The 16629-nt window shown below is 40.9% G+C and overlaps 1 protein-coding gene across 1 annotated transcript; it reads right to left on the bottom strand.

The window, feature by feature from the left end:
* Window positions 1-229: 229 nt before the first annotated feature.
* Window positions 230-15036, bottom strand: LOC117503907 (calcium-activated potassium channel subunit beta-4-like). Its single transcript, XM_034163192.1, has 5 exons — window positions 15011-15036; window positions 14743-14953; window positions 8405-8575; window positions 2633-2760; window positions 230-624 (listed from the first exon to the last, which is right to left on the bottom strand). The coding sequence occupies exons 2-5, from the start codon at window positions 14929-14931 to the stop codon at window positions 300-302; spliced, it is 813 nt and encodes a 270-aa protein (XP_034019083.1). The 5' UTR covers window positions 14932-14953; window positions 15011-15036; the 3' UTR covers window positions 230-299.
* Between the last annotated feature and the right edge of the window lie 1593 nt (window positions 15037-16629).

Below are 16629 nucleotides of genomic sequence, written 5' to 3'. Positions count from 1 at the left end.
AGGCTCGTCTGCTTGCTTTCATCATAAAGGCTCGTCTGCTTACTTTCTTCATAAAGGCTCGTCTGCTTGCTTTCATCATAAAGGCTCGTCTGCTTGCTTTCATCATAAAGGCTCGTCTGCTTGCTTTCATCATAAAGGCTCGTCTGCTTACTGAGTCATGACTGATCCTGTCTTCCCATCATGCGCTCTTGTTTCAACACTGCTAAATATATAAACCATATGTCAAGAGTTGTTTTTTTACATTAGGTGACATAAGCAGGTCAGGCGACTTTGCCGACGTCGATGTGGGCAGTCTGATTTTAATGTTCTCGATCGCGGCGTCTCACCGGCACCGCACATGTCAGCAGGGTCCTTGAAGGCGATGACAGCTCAGGGTCAGAGTTTGTGGTAAGGGCGTCACCGGCCTTGTTGCTGCGGCGCTCTGAGACCACGCCTCCTGTGTCTTGGCACACCTCATAGGAGAACTTCCTCTTCTGCAGAGCCTCAGCTCGCACGGCCAGGGAGCGCGCGCACACTGTCAGCAGCACGATGAGCGTGCCCAGAAGCAGTGAGACCATCGGCCAGAGCACGCAGTGCAGCAGGACGCTGGTGTCATGGGAACGACGCCACAACACATCGTCAGGCCTAAAACAACAACAAGGAAAATAAACAAATAATAAACAGCTGGTTTTCTTTTATCCAGTTGACAGGGAGGCGGAGCTTCAGTCATACCTATCTGTCATAAGACCACTCAAACCCTTGAGCTGCAACCGTTCTTTGATGATGGAAGAATTGATTACTTTTCAGGGCTTGACAATAAGGCAATTTATGCACTGGCCCACAGGGCCAGTAGAATTTGAAAGTTACTGGCCTGGATGAAAATATCACTGGCCCATACTTTCACGCCCGCGCCGAACCGACGGCTGCCGCGATGACCCAGTAAATGTACAATACTCTAATTGCTAATGTTGTTACCATGGGGTTTCCACAAGGGCATAATGATTAGACTTTTAAACTGGCATATGAAATCTACCAGATGTCTACCAGGACTTGGTATATTTATACTTAATTGTCAGTATATTCTGGCATGGCTCTACAAGTTCCACAGAAGACAACCTCGCTCTCCTCATCACGCTCCAGCCATGGCCATCTTTTCTTGCAGGAAGCTTGCCAAGTTTTCCTCACCCTTTTCTTCTCATATTCAGCATCAGCAGCCTTCCTCTTCTGTGTTTGTTTTGAGGGTGATAGCTGTTCTTTCCTTTGCTTCCCTGGTTTCTGCCCAGGGGCAGGAGGTTTCAAGAAATTCATAATATTCACTGCAATCGAGCTTGCGTAAGCGAAAATGATGCGTCGATGTTGAAGCGAAATTTGCGCCACATCAGAAGATGCTCTTGCAGATCAAGTTTGTCTGCAGGTTCGTCTGCACTTTGGCAATGTTCGGAACATTGCCAAAGTGGCGCGGAAAGAGATGAAGACGGCCCCACACATGCGCTGTAGCTACCATAACAAACATGGTGGACGATGTAGCGAAAATGTTCAATTTCTACATGTATTTTGACATATTTCTTCACGGTAAGACTAAGAAATTTGCCCAAAGCGATTTTAATTCTTCCTGGCCCATACGAAAAATGAAATATGAACTTCACTGGCCCGTGGTGGCCCGGAACATGTAAAAAAGGCCGCCGGGCCATCGGACCAGTGCTATTGTCGAGCCCTGAACTATTATTATTGGTGATGTATCTGTCTGAGTTTTCTTTGATGTCCTCCTTTCTTTGGCTTTGACCTCTTCTTTAAGAGTCTTACCTTATGACATCACAAAGGCCTACAGTCACCAAATCAAAATCAAATCAATTTTATTTATATAGCGCCAAATCACAACAAACAGTTGCCCCAAGGCGCCTTATATTGTAAGGCAAAGCCATACAATAATTACGGAAAAACCCCAACGGTCAAAACGACCCCCTGTGAACAAACACTTGGCGACAGACACCACACACACTTGTGTGATGATGTTCACACGAATGTGATATGAATAATACACATCAAGATTTCCTCCATGATGTGCAAGGACACAGAGGCGTGATGAGAAAAAAGTCATAAATCAGACCGCCCTCCAGTGACATCATACCATTAGTACTTTGTCCATGGAGTTACGTGCAGACGCCATCTTTGTGCCTGATCGTACGTCTTTACACAAAGTGTACGAAATACTCGACATCATGATATAAAATTCCTTCAGCATATTTGTGGTCTGACTCAGGATCTCCTCCGAGGCCACGACCCCACAGGGAGACCAAGACCTCCTCAAAGGTTCTGACCCCATGTCCTTCTGGATGTCAGAACCCAGAATTATGAGTCCAGAACTGACTTGCCTCCCTGGAAACGAATGATTGGAAACGAATGATTTCAGCCACATGCATCCAAGATCTCTTCTGGTCGCTTCAGTTCAGGCTTGGAACCTAAAAGAACAAACTAACTGTGTCGCCTTGATCCACCCGTCAAGCTCTTGATCCAGTTTACTGTTATTTATAGATGGGGCATCAGTTTGAGGCAGAAACTCACTGACTCACCAGGTCCAAACAGAGCCCCCGACCCCAGGTCTGGGATTAATAATCCTCAGACCTTCGTTATGGAAACTCTCTCGCCATCTCACCTCCGCTGCTGGTTGAAGAAGCAGGTGAACGACTGGCTGCTGACCTCTTTGGTGAAGTAATCCTCCCACCACAGGACGCTCGCTCTGTTCTTCTGGTTATCACGCTCACACGGGGGGACGTACGAGCACTGAAACAAAGGACATGCACAAGATCAGCCGCGCATCAGACATGCACCCTGTAAAAGGCACACGATAATTCGAAAATAAACGCTGTCATCTCGTTAATCTCAACATTAAAAGGACATATAAAGAAGATAAACTGGTTCAACTTTGGTTAACTTTGATTCACCAGATCAGTACAAAAAGTTTGATTCATAACATAACAGTTTGGGATTGTTGCAGGAACAGCCATATTTTCACATGCATGATAGAAATTAGGAGCAGGTGTGACTGAAGTTATATGTATCTTGAAATGTGTTTGCAAGCCCAGTTCTTTCATCTCCAAGGCCGCCACTGTTTGTCTAAAGAAAATATGGAGAAAACATTTTTGGATTTAAAGTTATTGTTTTGGGACCATTTTCGGCCCCAGTTGCTCTGCTTATTTATTTTTATAGCTGCTTTGATCGTTTCATCACAGCTGTGTGCCATCATTCCCTAAAAATGACAATGATTGCCCTACAGGGGGCGCTGTAATATCAGATGGATGCTGATTGGCTTTGAGGGGCGTCGACATCATTCAACTTCCAAACACAACCTCAGCACAGAAGTGCTGGCGTGCACCGTGGGAGCTTGATTGATGTCTGGATGCTTACTGGGGGGACACTGGTTGCTATGACAACAGTGTGATTGGCATAAAGAAGGATAAGAGAGAATGTGGGGATTAGAACCTAAAGTACAAAGTTCAGCTCGTCAGAGAACAAAATTAAATAAAACAGCCGTGCAAAAACTAGATCAGCTCCGATCCTGACAATTGATGGACCCCGTAGACCCAAGTCAAGGGTTAAAAAATTTCCTGTCGTCCTAAAATGTAAAGTACAGCATCTGACATGTTGGCAAACTGCAGCTGAGTGCAGAGAAACCATCACGCTGTCTCTGTTTCAGCTAATAAATGGATTTTCATCTCAGGGCACGTCGCAGCCATTCGTCCTGAACGTCATTCATCATCCAGCTAATCGAACCGGCCTCAGACGATGACATCATAAGTAGGTCGCAGTGGATGGTGGCGGTTGCTATGACAACAGGCCGAGGTTACAGTGGGTGTTTCGGTCAGTAATAAATACACAAAATTAAATCAATCTACAGTGTTTGTATCGACACGCGGGTTCAACTACGACACGGTTACACAAAAGTACACAAAACTCACAATGTGAAGTTAGAAACACACTCGAGTTCTTATCTGACAGTGTCAGACAAACGTGTGTTTTAAAATTAAGCACCTGGAGGTCAGGTCAGGTAATTAACATTCACTAATAAACAAAAATGTCGACTTGTGTATCTACAGCAACATCGTTAACGAGATGAAAAAAAATTTATACATTTTCTGATGTCATCCACAGATGTGCCTAATCTGCCCCGTAGTGCATAAACCTTGCTTATACAGGCAAATACATGACTGCTACATGTGACGTGATGTGATGTACATCACGTCACATGTAGCATATTCATGTGATGTAATGTACATGTTTATGGGTTGCATATGTTTGTGACTTACAGGTCTTATATTATTTCTCTGCCACTAGATGTCGCACTAGCTTCACATTTCAGGATCAAAACAAAGATTCCCTCCTCAGCCACTCCTCCTCAACCCTCCCTCCCTCTCTGATCCACATCAAGCAGAAGGAACAGCAGTTGGAGCCCTTTAACTGGTCTAACAGGTCCAAGACGTGGATTCTAGTCCAACAGCATTCTTCATTGGAGGCATTTTTAGCCTCTGAATGTGGTTTTGGGATGCACATCTGGGAAGCTGCTGCCATCTTGGAAAAAAAACCCAACAACTATGTGGTGAGTAGTGATGACTGCTGTTTCTTCATAAACATGAGGTGAGTTATGAAATGGAAAAGCTCAGGGCACAGAGGGAGTGCTGCTTCATTTTCTGCACACAAAACCTTTATAAAGAAAACAGTTGTTTGCTGTTGTATTAATGTTTAAAATGCCATATAAGGCATCTTTAAGGCATACCAGCGGAGATGACAAAGACACCAGAAGCACAGAAGCTATGCTAATACCACCATACAAACATCAAAGCTAAAACTACACAGGAACAAAGACTTCCTGTTTCATGAGATCATGAAAAGTGTCACCATCAGCTTCAGAATCTGTTTCTGTGACGGACAAAAGAACAACCTGATCAATAAGCATCAATCAGGGTCGCAGATTGTAAAATTAAATGACATGAACAGATTAATGTCATTTTCTGTCCACATTCTGCCATTTAACTAACTAATTTAGACTAACTCGTGGGTTTTCAGCTGGATGACAGTGATCTGGTTTATGTTCAGAGGAGGGCTCACATTAGCAAAGGATGATGGGAAATGAGGAGATGGAAGCAGGTGGGCGGTTTCACTGCGCCAATTAGCTGCTGAGTAATTTCCTTGTTTATGATTTAATTCTGTTAGAAATGTAAATGACAAGAGCTGCAGGTACCCAGAATGCAACAATGTTCCTCCAGCAGGGCTTACTGACAACACACATGCACGAGCGTGCGTGCGTGAACACACGCACACACAAGCACACGCCTTAGATCACGCGCAGAAAAGCATTCTGGGATTAACGTTGAGAACAGATGAAAGCTAAAAAAAACAACAACAAACTCTTCAGTCCACTTCTACTTTAATGGAGTCTGCAGCCGAGCTCAGCTGGTTACATCACAAAGGGTGTGTGTGTGTGTGTGTGTGTGTGTGTGTGTGTGTGTGTGTGTGTGTGTGTGTGTGTGTACATGAGAGTCAGGGGAACATTACGAGCTCAGAGCAGCAAACGGAGAACAGGACAGAATACTGTCGCTGTTGAAAGTTCACAAACAGTCTCAGTGAGGAAATACAGCAGCACTCAGAGCGCACAGAACCGCCGAGCCCCAACAGCACACACGTCACGCCTGTAGAAAGACGTGATTAATTCAAAACAACAGATTTTACATGTTGACGATCGCAGAAAGTACGACTGAAAAACTGATCAAACTCTGAAAACAGACCAAAACCTACTAACCCATCTTGCCACGTGAAGAACAGAATTAGAAGGTGCAGGTTTTAAGTTACGTGTAGCTTCAAAAGAGCTCATTTGTCAGTTAGGTTTATTTCCAAAGGCTACATCTGGCAGCCACAGCGGCCTATCTCTTACCTCCACCCCAGCCTACAGTAGTGTTCAGAATAATAGTAGTGCTATGTGACTAAAAAGATTAATCCAGGTTTTGAGTATATTTCTTATTGTTACATGGGAAACAAGGTACCAGTAGATTCAGTAGATTCTCACTAATCCAACAAGACCAAGCATTCATGATATGCACACTCTTAAGGCTATGAAATTGGGCTATTAGTAAAAAAAAAAAGTAGAAAAGGGGGTGTTCACAATAATAGTAGTGTGGCATTCAGTCAGTGAGTTCGTCAGTTTTGTGGAACAAACAGGTGTGAATCAGGTGTCCCCTATTTAAGGATGAAGCCAGCACCTGTTGAACATGCTTTTCTCTTTGAAAGCCTGAGGAAAATGGGACGTTCAAGACATTGTTCAGAAGAACAGTGTAGTTTGAATAAAAAGTTGATTGGAGAGGGGAAAACTTATACGCAGGTGCAAAAAATTATAGGCTGTTCATCGAAAATGATCTCCAATGCTTTAAAATGGACAAAAAAAACAGACGCGTGGAAGAAAACGGAAAACAACCATCAAAATGGATAGAAGAATAACCAGAATGGCAAAGGCTCACCCATTGATCAGCTCCAGGATGATCAAAGACAGTCTGGAGTTACCTGAAAGTGCTGTGACAGTTAGAAGACGCCTGTGTAAAGCTAATTTATTTGCAAGAATCCCCCACAAAGTCCCTCTGTTAAATAAAAGACATGTGCAGAAGAGTTTCTGTGTAGGCTCTCAGTTGTCCAGGTGGTTTCCATAGTAGAGAAGCTTGAATCTTCGACTGGACTGGGTTGCTTGACCCGAGGACGTCAGAGTCAAGACAGAAGTCAGACTACCAGAGCAAGAATTTTAACTGAGGAAGCTTCTGCGATTTGAAGCGAAGCATCCTCGCGTCAAGCAACCCAGTCCAGTCGACGATTCAAGCTTCTCTACTATGTGCAGAAGAGGTTACAATTTGCCAAAGAACACATCAACTGGCCTAAAGAGAAATGGAGGAATATTTTGTGGACTAATGAGAGTAAAACTGTTCTTTATGGGTCCAAGGGCCGCAGACAGTTTGTGAAACGACCCCCAAACTCTGAATTCAAGCCACAGTTCACAGTGAAGACAGTGAAGCATGGTGGTGCAAGCATCATGATATGGGCATGTTTCTCCTACTATGGTGTTGGGCCTATATATCACATACCAGGTATCATGGATCAGTTTGGATATGTCAAAAAACTTGAAGAGGTCATGTTGCCTTATGCTGAAGAGGACATGCCCTTGAAATGGGTGTTTCAACAAGACAATGACCCCAAGCACACTAGTAAACCAGCAAAATCTTGGTTCCAAACCAACAAAATTAATGCCTCGCAGATGTGAAGAAATCATGAAAAACTGTGGTTATACAACTAAATACTAGTTTAGTGATTCACAGGATTGCTAAAAAAGCAGTTTGAACATAATAGTTTTGAGTTTATTATTCTGAACACTACTGTACGTCTGGTGGCCACCGCGGCCTACCTCTTACGGCCACCATGGCCTACGTATGGCGGCCACCGTGGCCTACCTCTTACATTCACCCCAGCCTACATCTGGCAGCCACCGCGGGCTTCCTCTAACGGCCACCATGGCCTACGTATGGCGGCCACCAAAAGTGCTGCTGCATACTTAATCATTAAAGAGTGATTATGTCTTTAAAATGGGAATAACTGTGGTGATGAACACAGGTGGTCAGTTAGTTAGCAGTTGCATTTTAATGTCAGTTGGGTCCACGGGCGGCTCCATGAACTAACGGCTCCCTGCAGACAAAACACCAATTAAGAGTGAACATCTGTGCAGCTTTGTGTCTCTGTCCCTTACAGTGGCCTCATTAGCTGCAGGTAAAAGGTCAGAGAGCTGATCTACACTTAGACCAGATCCTCTCTGAAAGGAAAATCATCCAGGTGTCATCATTGTAGGTTTGTCCTTCAGAATAAGAGTCCCACGGAGCGGGTACAACGCCAACTTTAAACCAAAAGAAATAAACAAACTGAATAACAGCTTGTAGAGTCCGTCTGAGTTGGGGGGGGGGGGGACACGTCTCCTTTAGCACACGCCTGACTGGTCTCCATAGCAACAGAGTAAATATAGAGGGGAGACGGAGCGTCATCGATGCTGCTTGGTTACCATGACGATGGCAGTGGCGATGAGGTGAAGAGGCAGAGTCATGAATCATTTTTAAAATGTATTTAACGTTGGACAGAAAGAGAGCGCGAATGAGGATAAATATCAACACGGCGTGCTCACTCCTTCGCTCTCTCTCTTTCTCTCCGTGACCTCTGAATGCATCACGAATGATGATGTCACCACCAACACAGAAAACCTTAAAAAGTTTAATTAGAATTACAACTTTTAGGCTCCGCCTCCTTTGCTGTCATTAGACCTCTAGAGCAACCTTGCTAATGAGCTTTTAATTTGCCGTTGAAGCAATACGTTGTTAATTTTGGATAAACAGCGTTGGCTGGGTCGTACCTTTGGGTTGAGAACCAGCTGCTGCTCGTCAAAGTGCAGAAGAGCCACTGAATTGGACTCGGAGTTATTCACAAAAATCTGCAGGCAGGGATAGAGCGACGTTCCTTTACAATCTGCACCGCACGTAAAAACGCACTCAAACATCTCCTCCGGGCGCAACACCGACACCACCTACAGGACAGAAACAGAGTTAAAACACTCAAAGAACAACTTTCAAGTTAAACTTTAATTCATATTTAAGGGCTGCGGAAAAAGAGTTTCTGCCAATGTGTTCTGCCCAGTAGGGGGTGCTAGTGAGTGTGGACACTCTGAGCATCATTGTGACCGTCTTTATCGCAGTCATGCAGAAACAAGACAGATATCACCAGTGTAACTAGCCCCGCCCACAGAGTGAGTTGTGACAGCAAAAATTTACTTGTATGACATCATCATCATCATCCTCACTTTTATTTAAAGGAAGCTTTTCCTTTGTGTTGCATGACAATCATGTTCTTTTCATCATTATTTATGCCACAACAATTAAATCAGTAATGTATGATTCAGCCCGTGGCCACCATATGCACCACTTCATGTTGCCACCTTTTTGATTATAACAACATGCTCTCAAAACTTTCTAATGCTTTATGCAAGCATTAGAAGAGTAGGGAGAGAGCGTGAGGGGAAAAAAATAAGGTTTCCCTGTGAGTCTGTCACCAAAAAACAATTACATGAAAGGCCAAATGTGGCCTGCGGGCCACCAGTTTGTAACGCTCATTCATTTGTTGCACAATAGCAGACTTGCAGTTATGCAAACCGTCACTCAGACCACTTTAAGAGTTTTTATTCATCTTCTATACCAAGTAACAAGCAAGACAAACACAGTCGCACCTACACTCAATTTAGAGTCACCCGTTCACCTAACCTGCATGTCTTTGGAAGTGGGAGGAAGCCGGAGCACCCGGATCGAAGCCAGGGAGAAAACAACAACTCCACCCACAAATAACCAGATGGGAAATGACCCCACGACCTTCTTGCTGTGAGGCAGCATTGCTAACCACTAATCCACCGTGCCACCTCAGAGTTCTCAACACTTTTTAAAGACACTTTGTCTTCAGCAGCGCAGATGTCTGGTGTGACACAGGAATTCATGAGAGGTTTTAACAGCACCAACGGATTGAGCTAACGGTGAAAAAACAAAAAAGAAAACGTGCAGTACAAAAAAATTCAGAGTTGGAGAAAATGCCAAACCTGTGGAGCAGATGTCAGATTCTGACAGCTGACTGCACTGACGCAGAAAGCAGAGTGTGTTTAACGCTGCTGGAACATCACAAAATAATAATCATAAGCCGATGAGTCAAATCGCTGCAAAAATAACAGTTACTCCACAGAAGGTGGTGTGAAAGGATAAAAGAATCAAAGCTCTGTGGATGTGCTGAAATGACATTTGATGGTATTTTTTTGTCAGCATCATTAACAAAATATTTCTGACCTGGCAGGGATTGTCATTGGCCTGGTGGCCTGCCAGGCCTGTAATACTGTGGGGGAAACACTGGGAGTGCTAACAGTGAGAATTTTTAGCTCCCTTAAATTACTGAACACAAACAGTTAAAAGAATGTTCCAGGAAATTTTAGTACATAGCATTGCTGCTTGGTGTATTAACTTCAGCAAGGTCTTAAAACAAAGGTTAGAATTTCGTGCTCCCGAGTGAACCGACAGCACACGGCTATGCCTTCATTCTTGAAGGTTGCTTGCACATTGTGATCTTTGAGGTTAAGGTTTAAGACGGTTACCATGGCAGCAGAGAAAACGGTTTGCTTCCTCATGACCTTATGGCGATTGAATGCAATTGCATTTTTTTTTTTTTTTTTTTTGCACAATTAAAATTAGAGACCACTGCAAAGATTAAATACTAGTTAATACACACGTTTGTAGTAAATGATTCTAAAGTACTGCAGCCTGTCAAGAGTATAAAGGGTTAAAAATGCGAGTAAAGTAAAATAAATAAATGCATGAAGAGCTTGCACTTACTGGAATGAATCAATTTTATTTCAGGGCAAAGCAACAAGCTGACAGACAAATATATCACAGACAATATTCATCATCCATATTAAACTGAGTGCACATTTGTCACTGATGCCACCGGCTGCAGAAACACTTTAAATAATAAATCCACAAACTGCAGCTCCGAAGAAACAGGCTGAACAGGAATAGTGCAGCGGATAAGAGAATATTTAGAGGGGAATCCTGCAAATGGTGATTAAAAACATCAAATTTGGCAGAAATACTCCTCAGACAATCCTCTTTTGAAAAAAACTGATTGGCCACTTGACTTTTCAATCAGTGGTCAGGTAGGGGTCAATTGAAGAATTACACCGAGGTCAAAATTAAAAGATGCTCCAATCATATTGAAAAATATTCCACATTATTTGCCTGATCATAAAGATTCCAAAAAGGTATAGGTTGAACTATTTGTGACTGAATTCTATGGAGTTATGGGATAAAAACAGCAAAAATGGTGACAAAGGTCAGTGTCAGTTTGTACAGGGGTCAAAAGTTAAAGTTGCTCCAATTTTGATAAAAAGTGATGCAAATTACTAGCTGAGTTAACACGGTTTTAAAAAGGAATAGTTTGGACCATGTATCATCCTTACTTATCACATTACGGGGTAACATATGTCACATGTCATAGAATCCAATAGACGTAGACCTTGTTTGACCTTTACTTTGGAGACCAAGCATTCAACACTGTAAAAACTATTCCATTTATTAATCCTATTAGATCAACCAATAATTTGCATCACTTTTTTTTACCATAACTGGAGCAACTTTAACTTTTGACCCCTGTACAAAATGACACTGACCTTTGTCACCATTCTTGCTGTTTTTATCCCGTAACTCCATAGAATTCAGTCACAGATAGTCCAAACTATACCTTTTAGGAATCTTTATGATCAGGCAAATAATGTGGAATATTTTTTAATACGATTGGAGCATCTTTTAATTTTGACCTCTGTGTAAGTCTTCAATTGACCCCTACCTGACCACCGATTGAAAAGTCAAGTGGCCAATCGTTTTTTTCAAAAGAGGAGTGTCTAAGGAGTATTTCTGTTGAATTTGATGCTTTTATTACCGTTTGCATGATTGTTTCACTTATCTGCTGCATTAGAAGGGCATCCGGCATAAATCATGTGCCAATTAATTATGCAGAGCCACCTCGTATTTGCTGTGGCCACCCCAAATGCAAAACAAGGGAGCAGCCGAAAGGGCTTACTTACAGATAAATACTGTTCTTAAACAAACTGATTTAAAGTTAAACCGGCTCAGCATAAATTTATTGGTTATAAATAATCAATCGAAGTGCTGTATTTCCAAGAAAACCTCTTCTACTGTAACAAACATGGACAGTCAGTCAGCAGAGGGGGCTAAGGCTCTGCCCCCTCAAAATATTGCGAAAAATAAAATGGGAAACAGCATAATTAACACATGAGTCTGATTTGCTCAGAGTTAAAGTGTGTAAGTGCCTGTCGGTGCATTTAAATGAGCTTTTAATTTCAGTGTTTTCATTTCCTGTCAGTTCGCGTAACGGCCACAGACATCTATGGAAGTGTGAAAAGTTTTCAATCATATAACCTGAGGATGAGTTTTAATTTGAGCTTTGTCTGGTTTTTAAATCAAATTTTACTGGACAACGAACAAATCAATCCCGCTGGAAAAATAGATACGCCTCCAACCGCCTTGGCTTTTGTGTTCCAAGCCCAACTCCCAGCTACCTTTTGTGTTATTTCATATATGTGCTTTTACGATCACCACATGACATCATTCAAAGCAAAGATCAGCAAGAAGCACTCGTTTGGATCTTGAAGCATGCTTCAAGAATCGAAACATCACGCTGACTGAATTCAAAACAAGAAGCTGACTGTATTAACTAAGTTACGATACCTAGTTATTGATGGATAACATTCAATATCAAAGGTGGGATGTCACATCATTAGAAGCAAAGACTGGACCTGAAGCACTCGGGAATATTCGAAGTTCTGAATTGAAGTTAGTCTCGCAGGCTGAATTCCAAAACAAGAAGCGGGCGGTTCAACAGCTTCATCAACCGGTGAGTTTTAAAGCATTTCAGTGGTTCAAATTCATGAGAGAGGCTCCTGCGGAGACTAACAGAGCAACAATCACACACTGTGAACGGCTGCCTGAACAGTTTATAACAGGTTCTTCACCCTGATCGTTAAATATATTGATTATTGTCATCTGATGACAGGTGAAACTGTGTGTGTGTGCATGAATGAGTGAGTGAGAGAGAGAGAGAGAGAGAGAGAGAGAGAGAGAGAGAGAGAGATGTAGGTACACTGAGTGAGTAAATCCCCCTTCATGAAGTAGGTGCCCCTCTTAATATTAAATATTGAGTGACTGATTTTATTTAGTGAGTTCAATGTAAGTACAAAACATAACTGTAAATGCTTCAAAAATACATGGGTGATTTTATTTAGTAAGTTGAATGTAAGTACATAACATAATTATAAATACTTCAAAAATACATGGGTGATTTAATTTGTAGTTGAATGTAAGTACATAACATAACTGTAAATGCTTCAAAAATACATGGGTGATTTTATTTAGTAAGTTGAATGTAAGTACATAACATAATTATAAATACTTCAAAAATACATGGGTGATTTAATTTGTAGTTGAATGTAAGTACATAACATAACTGTAAATACTTCAAAAATACATGGGTGATTTTATTTAGTCAGTTCAATGTAAGTACATAACATAATTGTAAATACTTCAAAAATACATGGGTGATTTAATTTGTAGTTGAATGTAAGTACATAACATAACTGTAAATACTTCAAAAATACATGGGTGATTTTATTTAGTCAGTTCAATGTAAGTACATAACATAATTGTAAATACTTCAAAAATACATGGGTGATTTTATTTAGCAAGTTCAATGTAAGTACATAACATAATTGTAAATACTTCAAAAATACATGGGTGATTTTATTTAGTAAGTTGAAAGTAAGTACATAACATAATTGTAAATACTTCCAAAATACATGGGTGATTTTATTTAGTAAGTTCAGTGTAAGTATATAATGTAATCGTAAATACTTCAAAAATACATGGGTGATTTTATTTAGTCAGTTCAATGTAAGTACATCACGTAATCGTAAATACTTCAAAAATACATAGGTGATTTTATTTCGCAAGTTCAGTGTAAGTACATCACGTAATTGTAAATACTTCAAAAATACATAGGTGATTTTATTTCGCAAGTTCAGTGTAAGTACATCACGTAATTGTAAATACTTCAAAAATACATGGGTGATTTTATTCAGTAAGTTGAAAGTAAGTACATAACATAATTGTAAATACTTCCAAAATACATGGGTGATTTTATTTAGTAAGTTGAAAGTAAGTACATAACATAATTGTAAATACTTCCAAAATACATGGGTGATTTTATTTAGTAAGTTCAGTGTAAGTATATAATGTAATCGTAAATACTTCCAAAATACATGGGTGATTTTATTTAGTAAGTTCAATGTAAGTACATCACGTAATCGTAAATACTTCAAAAATACATAGGTGATTTTATTTCGCAAGTTCAGTGTAAGTACATCACATAATTGTAAATACTTCAAAAATACATGGGTGATTTAATTTGTATTTGAATATAAGTACATCACATAATTGTAAATACTTCAAAAATACATGGGTGATTTAATTTGTATTTGAATATAAGTACATCACATAATTGTAAATACTTCAAAAATACATGGGTGATTTAATTTGTATTTGAATATAAGTACATCACATAATTGTAAATACTTCAAAAATACATGGGTGATTTAATTTGTATTTGAATATAAGTACATCACATAATTGTAAATACTTAAAAAAATACATGGGTGATTTTGTTAAAAAAGTTCAATAAAGTACATAACATAATTGTAAATACTTAAAAAATACATGGGTGATTTTATTTAGTAGGTTCAATGTAAGTACATAACTGTAAATACTTCAAAAATACATGGGTGATTTTATTTAATCAGTTCAATGTAAGTATGTAACATAATTGCAAATACTTCAAAAATCCATGGATGACACAAGAAAGTGAAAACACTTATTTCCATTGTGGTCCATTAATAAATTAATTAATAATAAATGAATAAAATAAAAAAACAATGCCAACAGCACTTTGTTTACAAATATTACTCGAAAAAATACAGAATATACAGATTATAAATGTGATTATGAGTAAATTAATTTGACTATTAGTAATGAATGTATGAGTTGGTGATTAGTTAGTGAGTGAGTTGAGTTAGTTGGTGTCGGTGTGGGTAGTTACCGTGCAGTTGGCCGGTTTGCTCTGGAGGTTCTGGAGGGTCGGACTGAGCCAGCAGAAGCCCAGAATGAACAGACTCAGGATGCCGCAGGCGATCAGGAACAAACCGAGCCGGATGCTTTTGTCCTCCGCCTCGGAATATTCGTACGACACGCGGATCTTCGCCATGACCGCGGACACCTCCGGCGGCATGGAGGAGCAGGAGGAGGAGCAGGAGGAGCTGCTCCCTCTGGGGCTTCCTCCTCCTCCCTCCGCCTTCTTTTATCCTCCCCTCTCCCTCTCTCTCTCTCTCTCTCTCTCTCACGCACCAAAGGCGCTGGCGCGAATAAAGCTTTCATGACGTCACTTCATAAAACGTTACGTCACCACATACGTGCGCCGATCACGTGGAGTCAACAAATCAACGTGTTACTCAAGAATTTTGTAGCTGCATCACTGTTAAAAATAGATTTAAAACATTTTTCTCTACCGAACGTGTGCGTCGGTTTAAAAAACTCTTTCAAATCCAGAGCTGTTTATAAGACAGTTAGTTCTAAATGATGTCAATATTCTGTATTAAAACCACTTTGTCTGTTAGTCAGTAAAGCAAACAGGTCCACAAACCATGTAATCTAAATGTTTAGAACAGCTTCAAAAAAAAACAAAAACAGTATATGAGACTATTTTGTTTCATGGTGTGAATTACATTTGCATGAAGCAGCTTTAAGACGGTCAGAAGCAATCAGTCTGAGTCTACACACAGAGACCAGACCTATCTTTGGGCAGTTTGGTCCATTCCTCTTTGCAGCACCTCTCAAGCTCCATCAGGTTGGATGTGGAGCGTTGTTGCACATTTTCAGATCTCTCCTGAGATGTTCAGTCAGATTCAGGTCTGGGCTCTGGCCGGACCACTCAAGGACATTCACAGAGTTGTCCTGAAGCCACTCCTTTGATATCTTGGCTGTGTGTTTAGGGTCATTGTCCTGATGAAAGATGAACCGTCACCCCAGTCTGAGGTCAAGAGCGCTCTGGAGCAGGTTTTCATCCAGGATGTCTCTGTACATTGCTGCATTCATCTTTTCCTCAATCCTGACTAGTCTCCCAGTTCCTGCTGCTGAGAAACATCCCCACAGCATGATGCTGCCACCACCATGCTTCACTGTAGGGATGGTGCCTGGTTTCCTCCAAACATGACACCAAAGAGTTCAATCTTTGTATCATCAGAGCAGAGAATGTTGTTTCTGATGGGTGCCTTTTGTCAAACTCCAGGTGGGCTGCCATGTGCCTTTTACTAAGGTGTGGCTTCTGTCTGGCCACTCTACCACACAGGTCTGATTGCTGGGTTGCTGCAGAAATGGTTGTCCTTCTGGAAGATTCTCTTCTCTCCACCGAGGAATGCTGGAGCTCTGACAGAGTGACCATTGATTTCTTGGTCACCTCCCTGACTAAGGACCTTCTCCCCTGATCGTTCAGTTTAGTGGGCGGCCAGCTCTAGGAAGTGTCCTGGTGGATCTGAACGTCTTCCCTTTACAGATGATGGAGGTCACTGTGCTCACTTTCTTTTTATAATAAATTAGCAAAAATAAATAAATAAATAAAAAACCAAAGCAAAACAAAAACTTTTTTCACATTGTCATTATGGGGTACTGTGTGTAGAATTTTGAGGAAACAAAAGAATTTCACTCAATTTGGAATAAGGGTGTAACGCAACAAAATCTGGAAAAAGTAAAATGCTGTGAATATTTTCTGGATGCACTGTAACATGAACAGTCTAAACCACCTTAATATACGATATATTTCATATTAAAAAAACTGGTTTTGGATTCTGTTGGAGCCACTTCGGCCTAAATAATTCACGTTATTGAAACACACATAAAACCAAATTTGAACCCGTTTGTCAAAGGCTAGTTC

This window comes from Thalassophryne amazonica, chromosome 22 (genome assembly GCF_902500255.1).
Source record: "Thalassophryne amazonica chromosome 22, fThaAma1.1, whole genome shotgun sequence".
NCBI classification, from domain to species: Eukaryota; Metazoa; Chordata; class Actinopteri; order Batrachoidiformes; family Batrachoididae; genus Thalassophryne; species Thalassophryne amazonica.
This window is presented reverse-complemented; position numbering and strand designations above follow the sequence as displayed.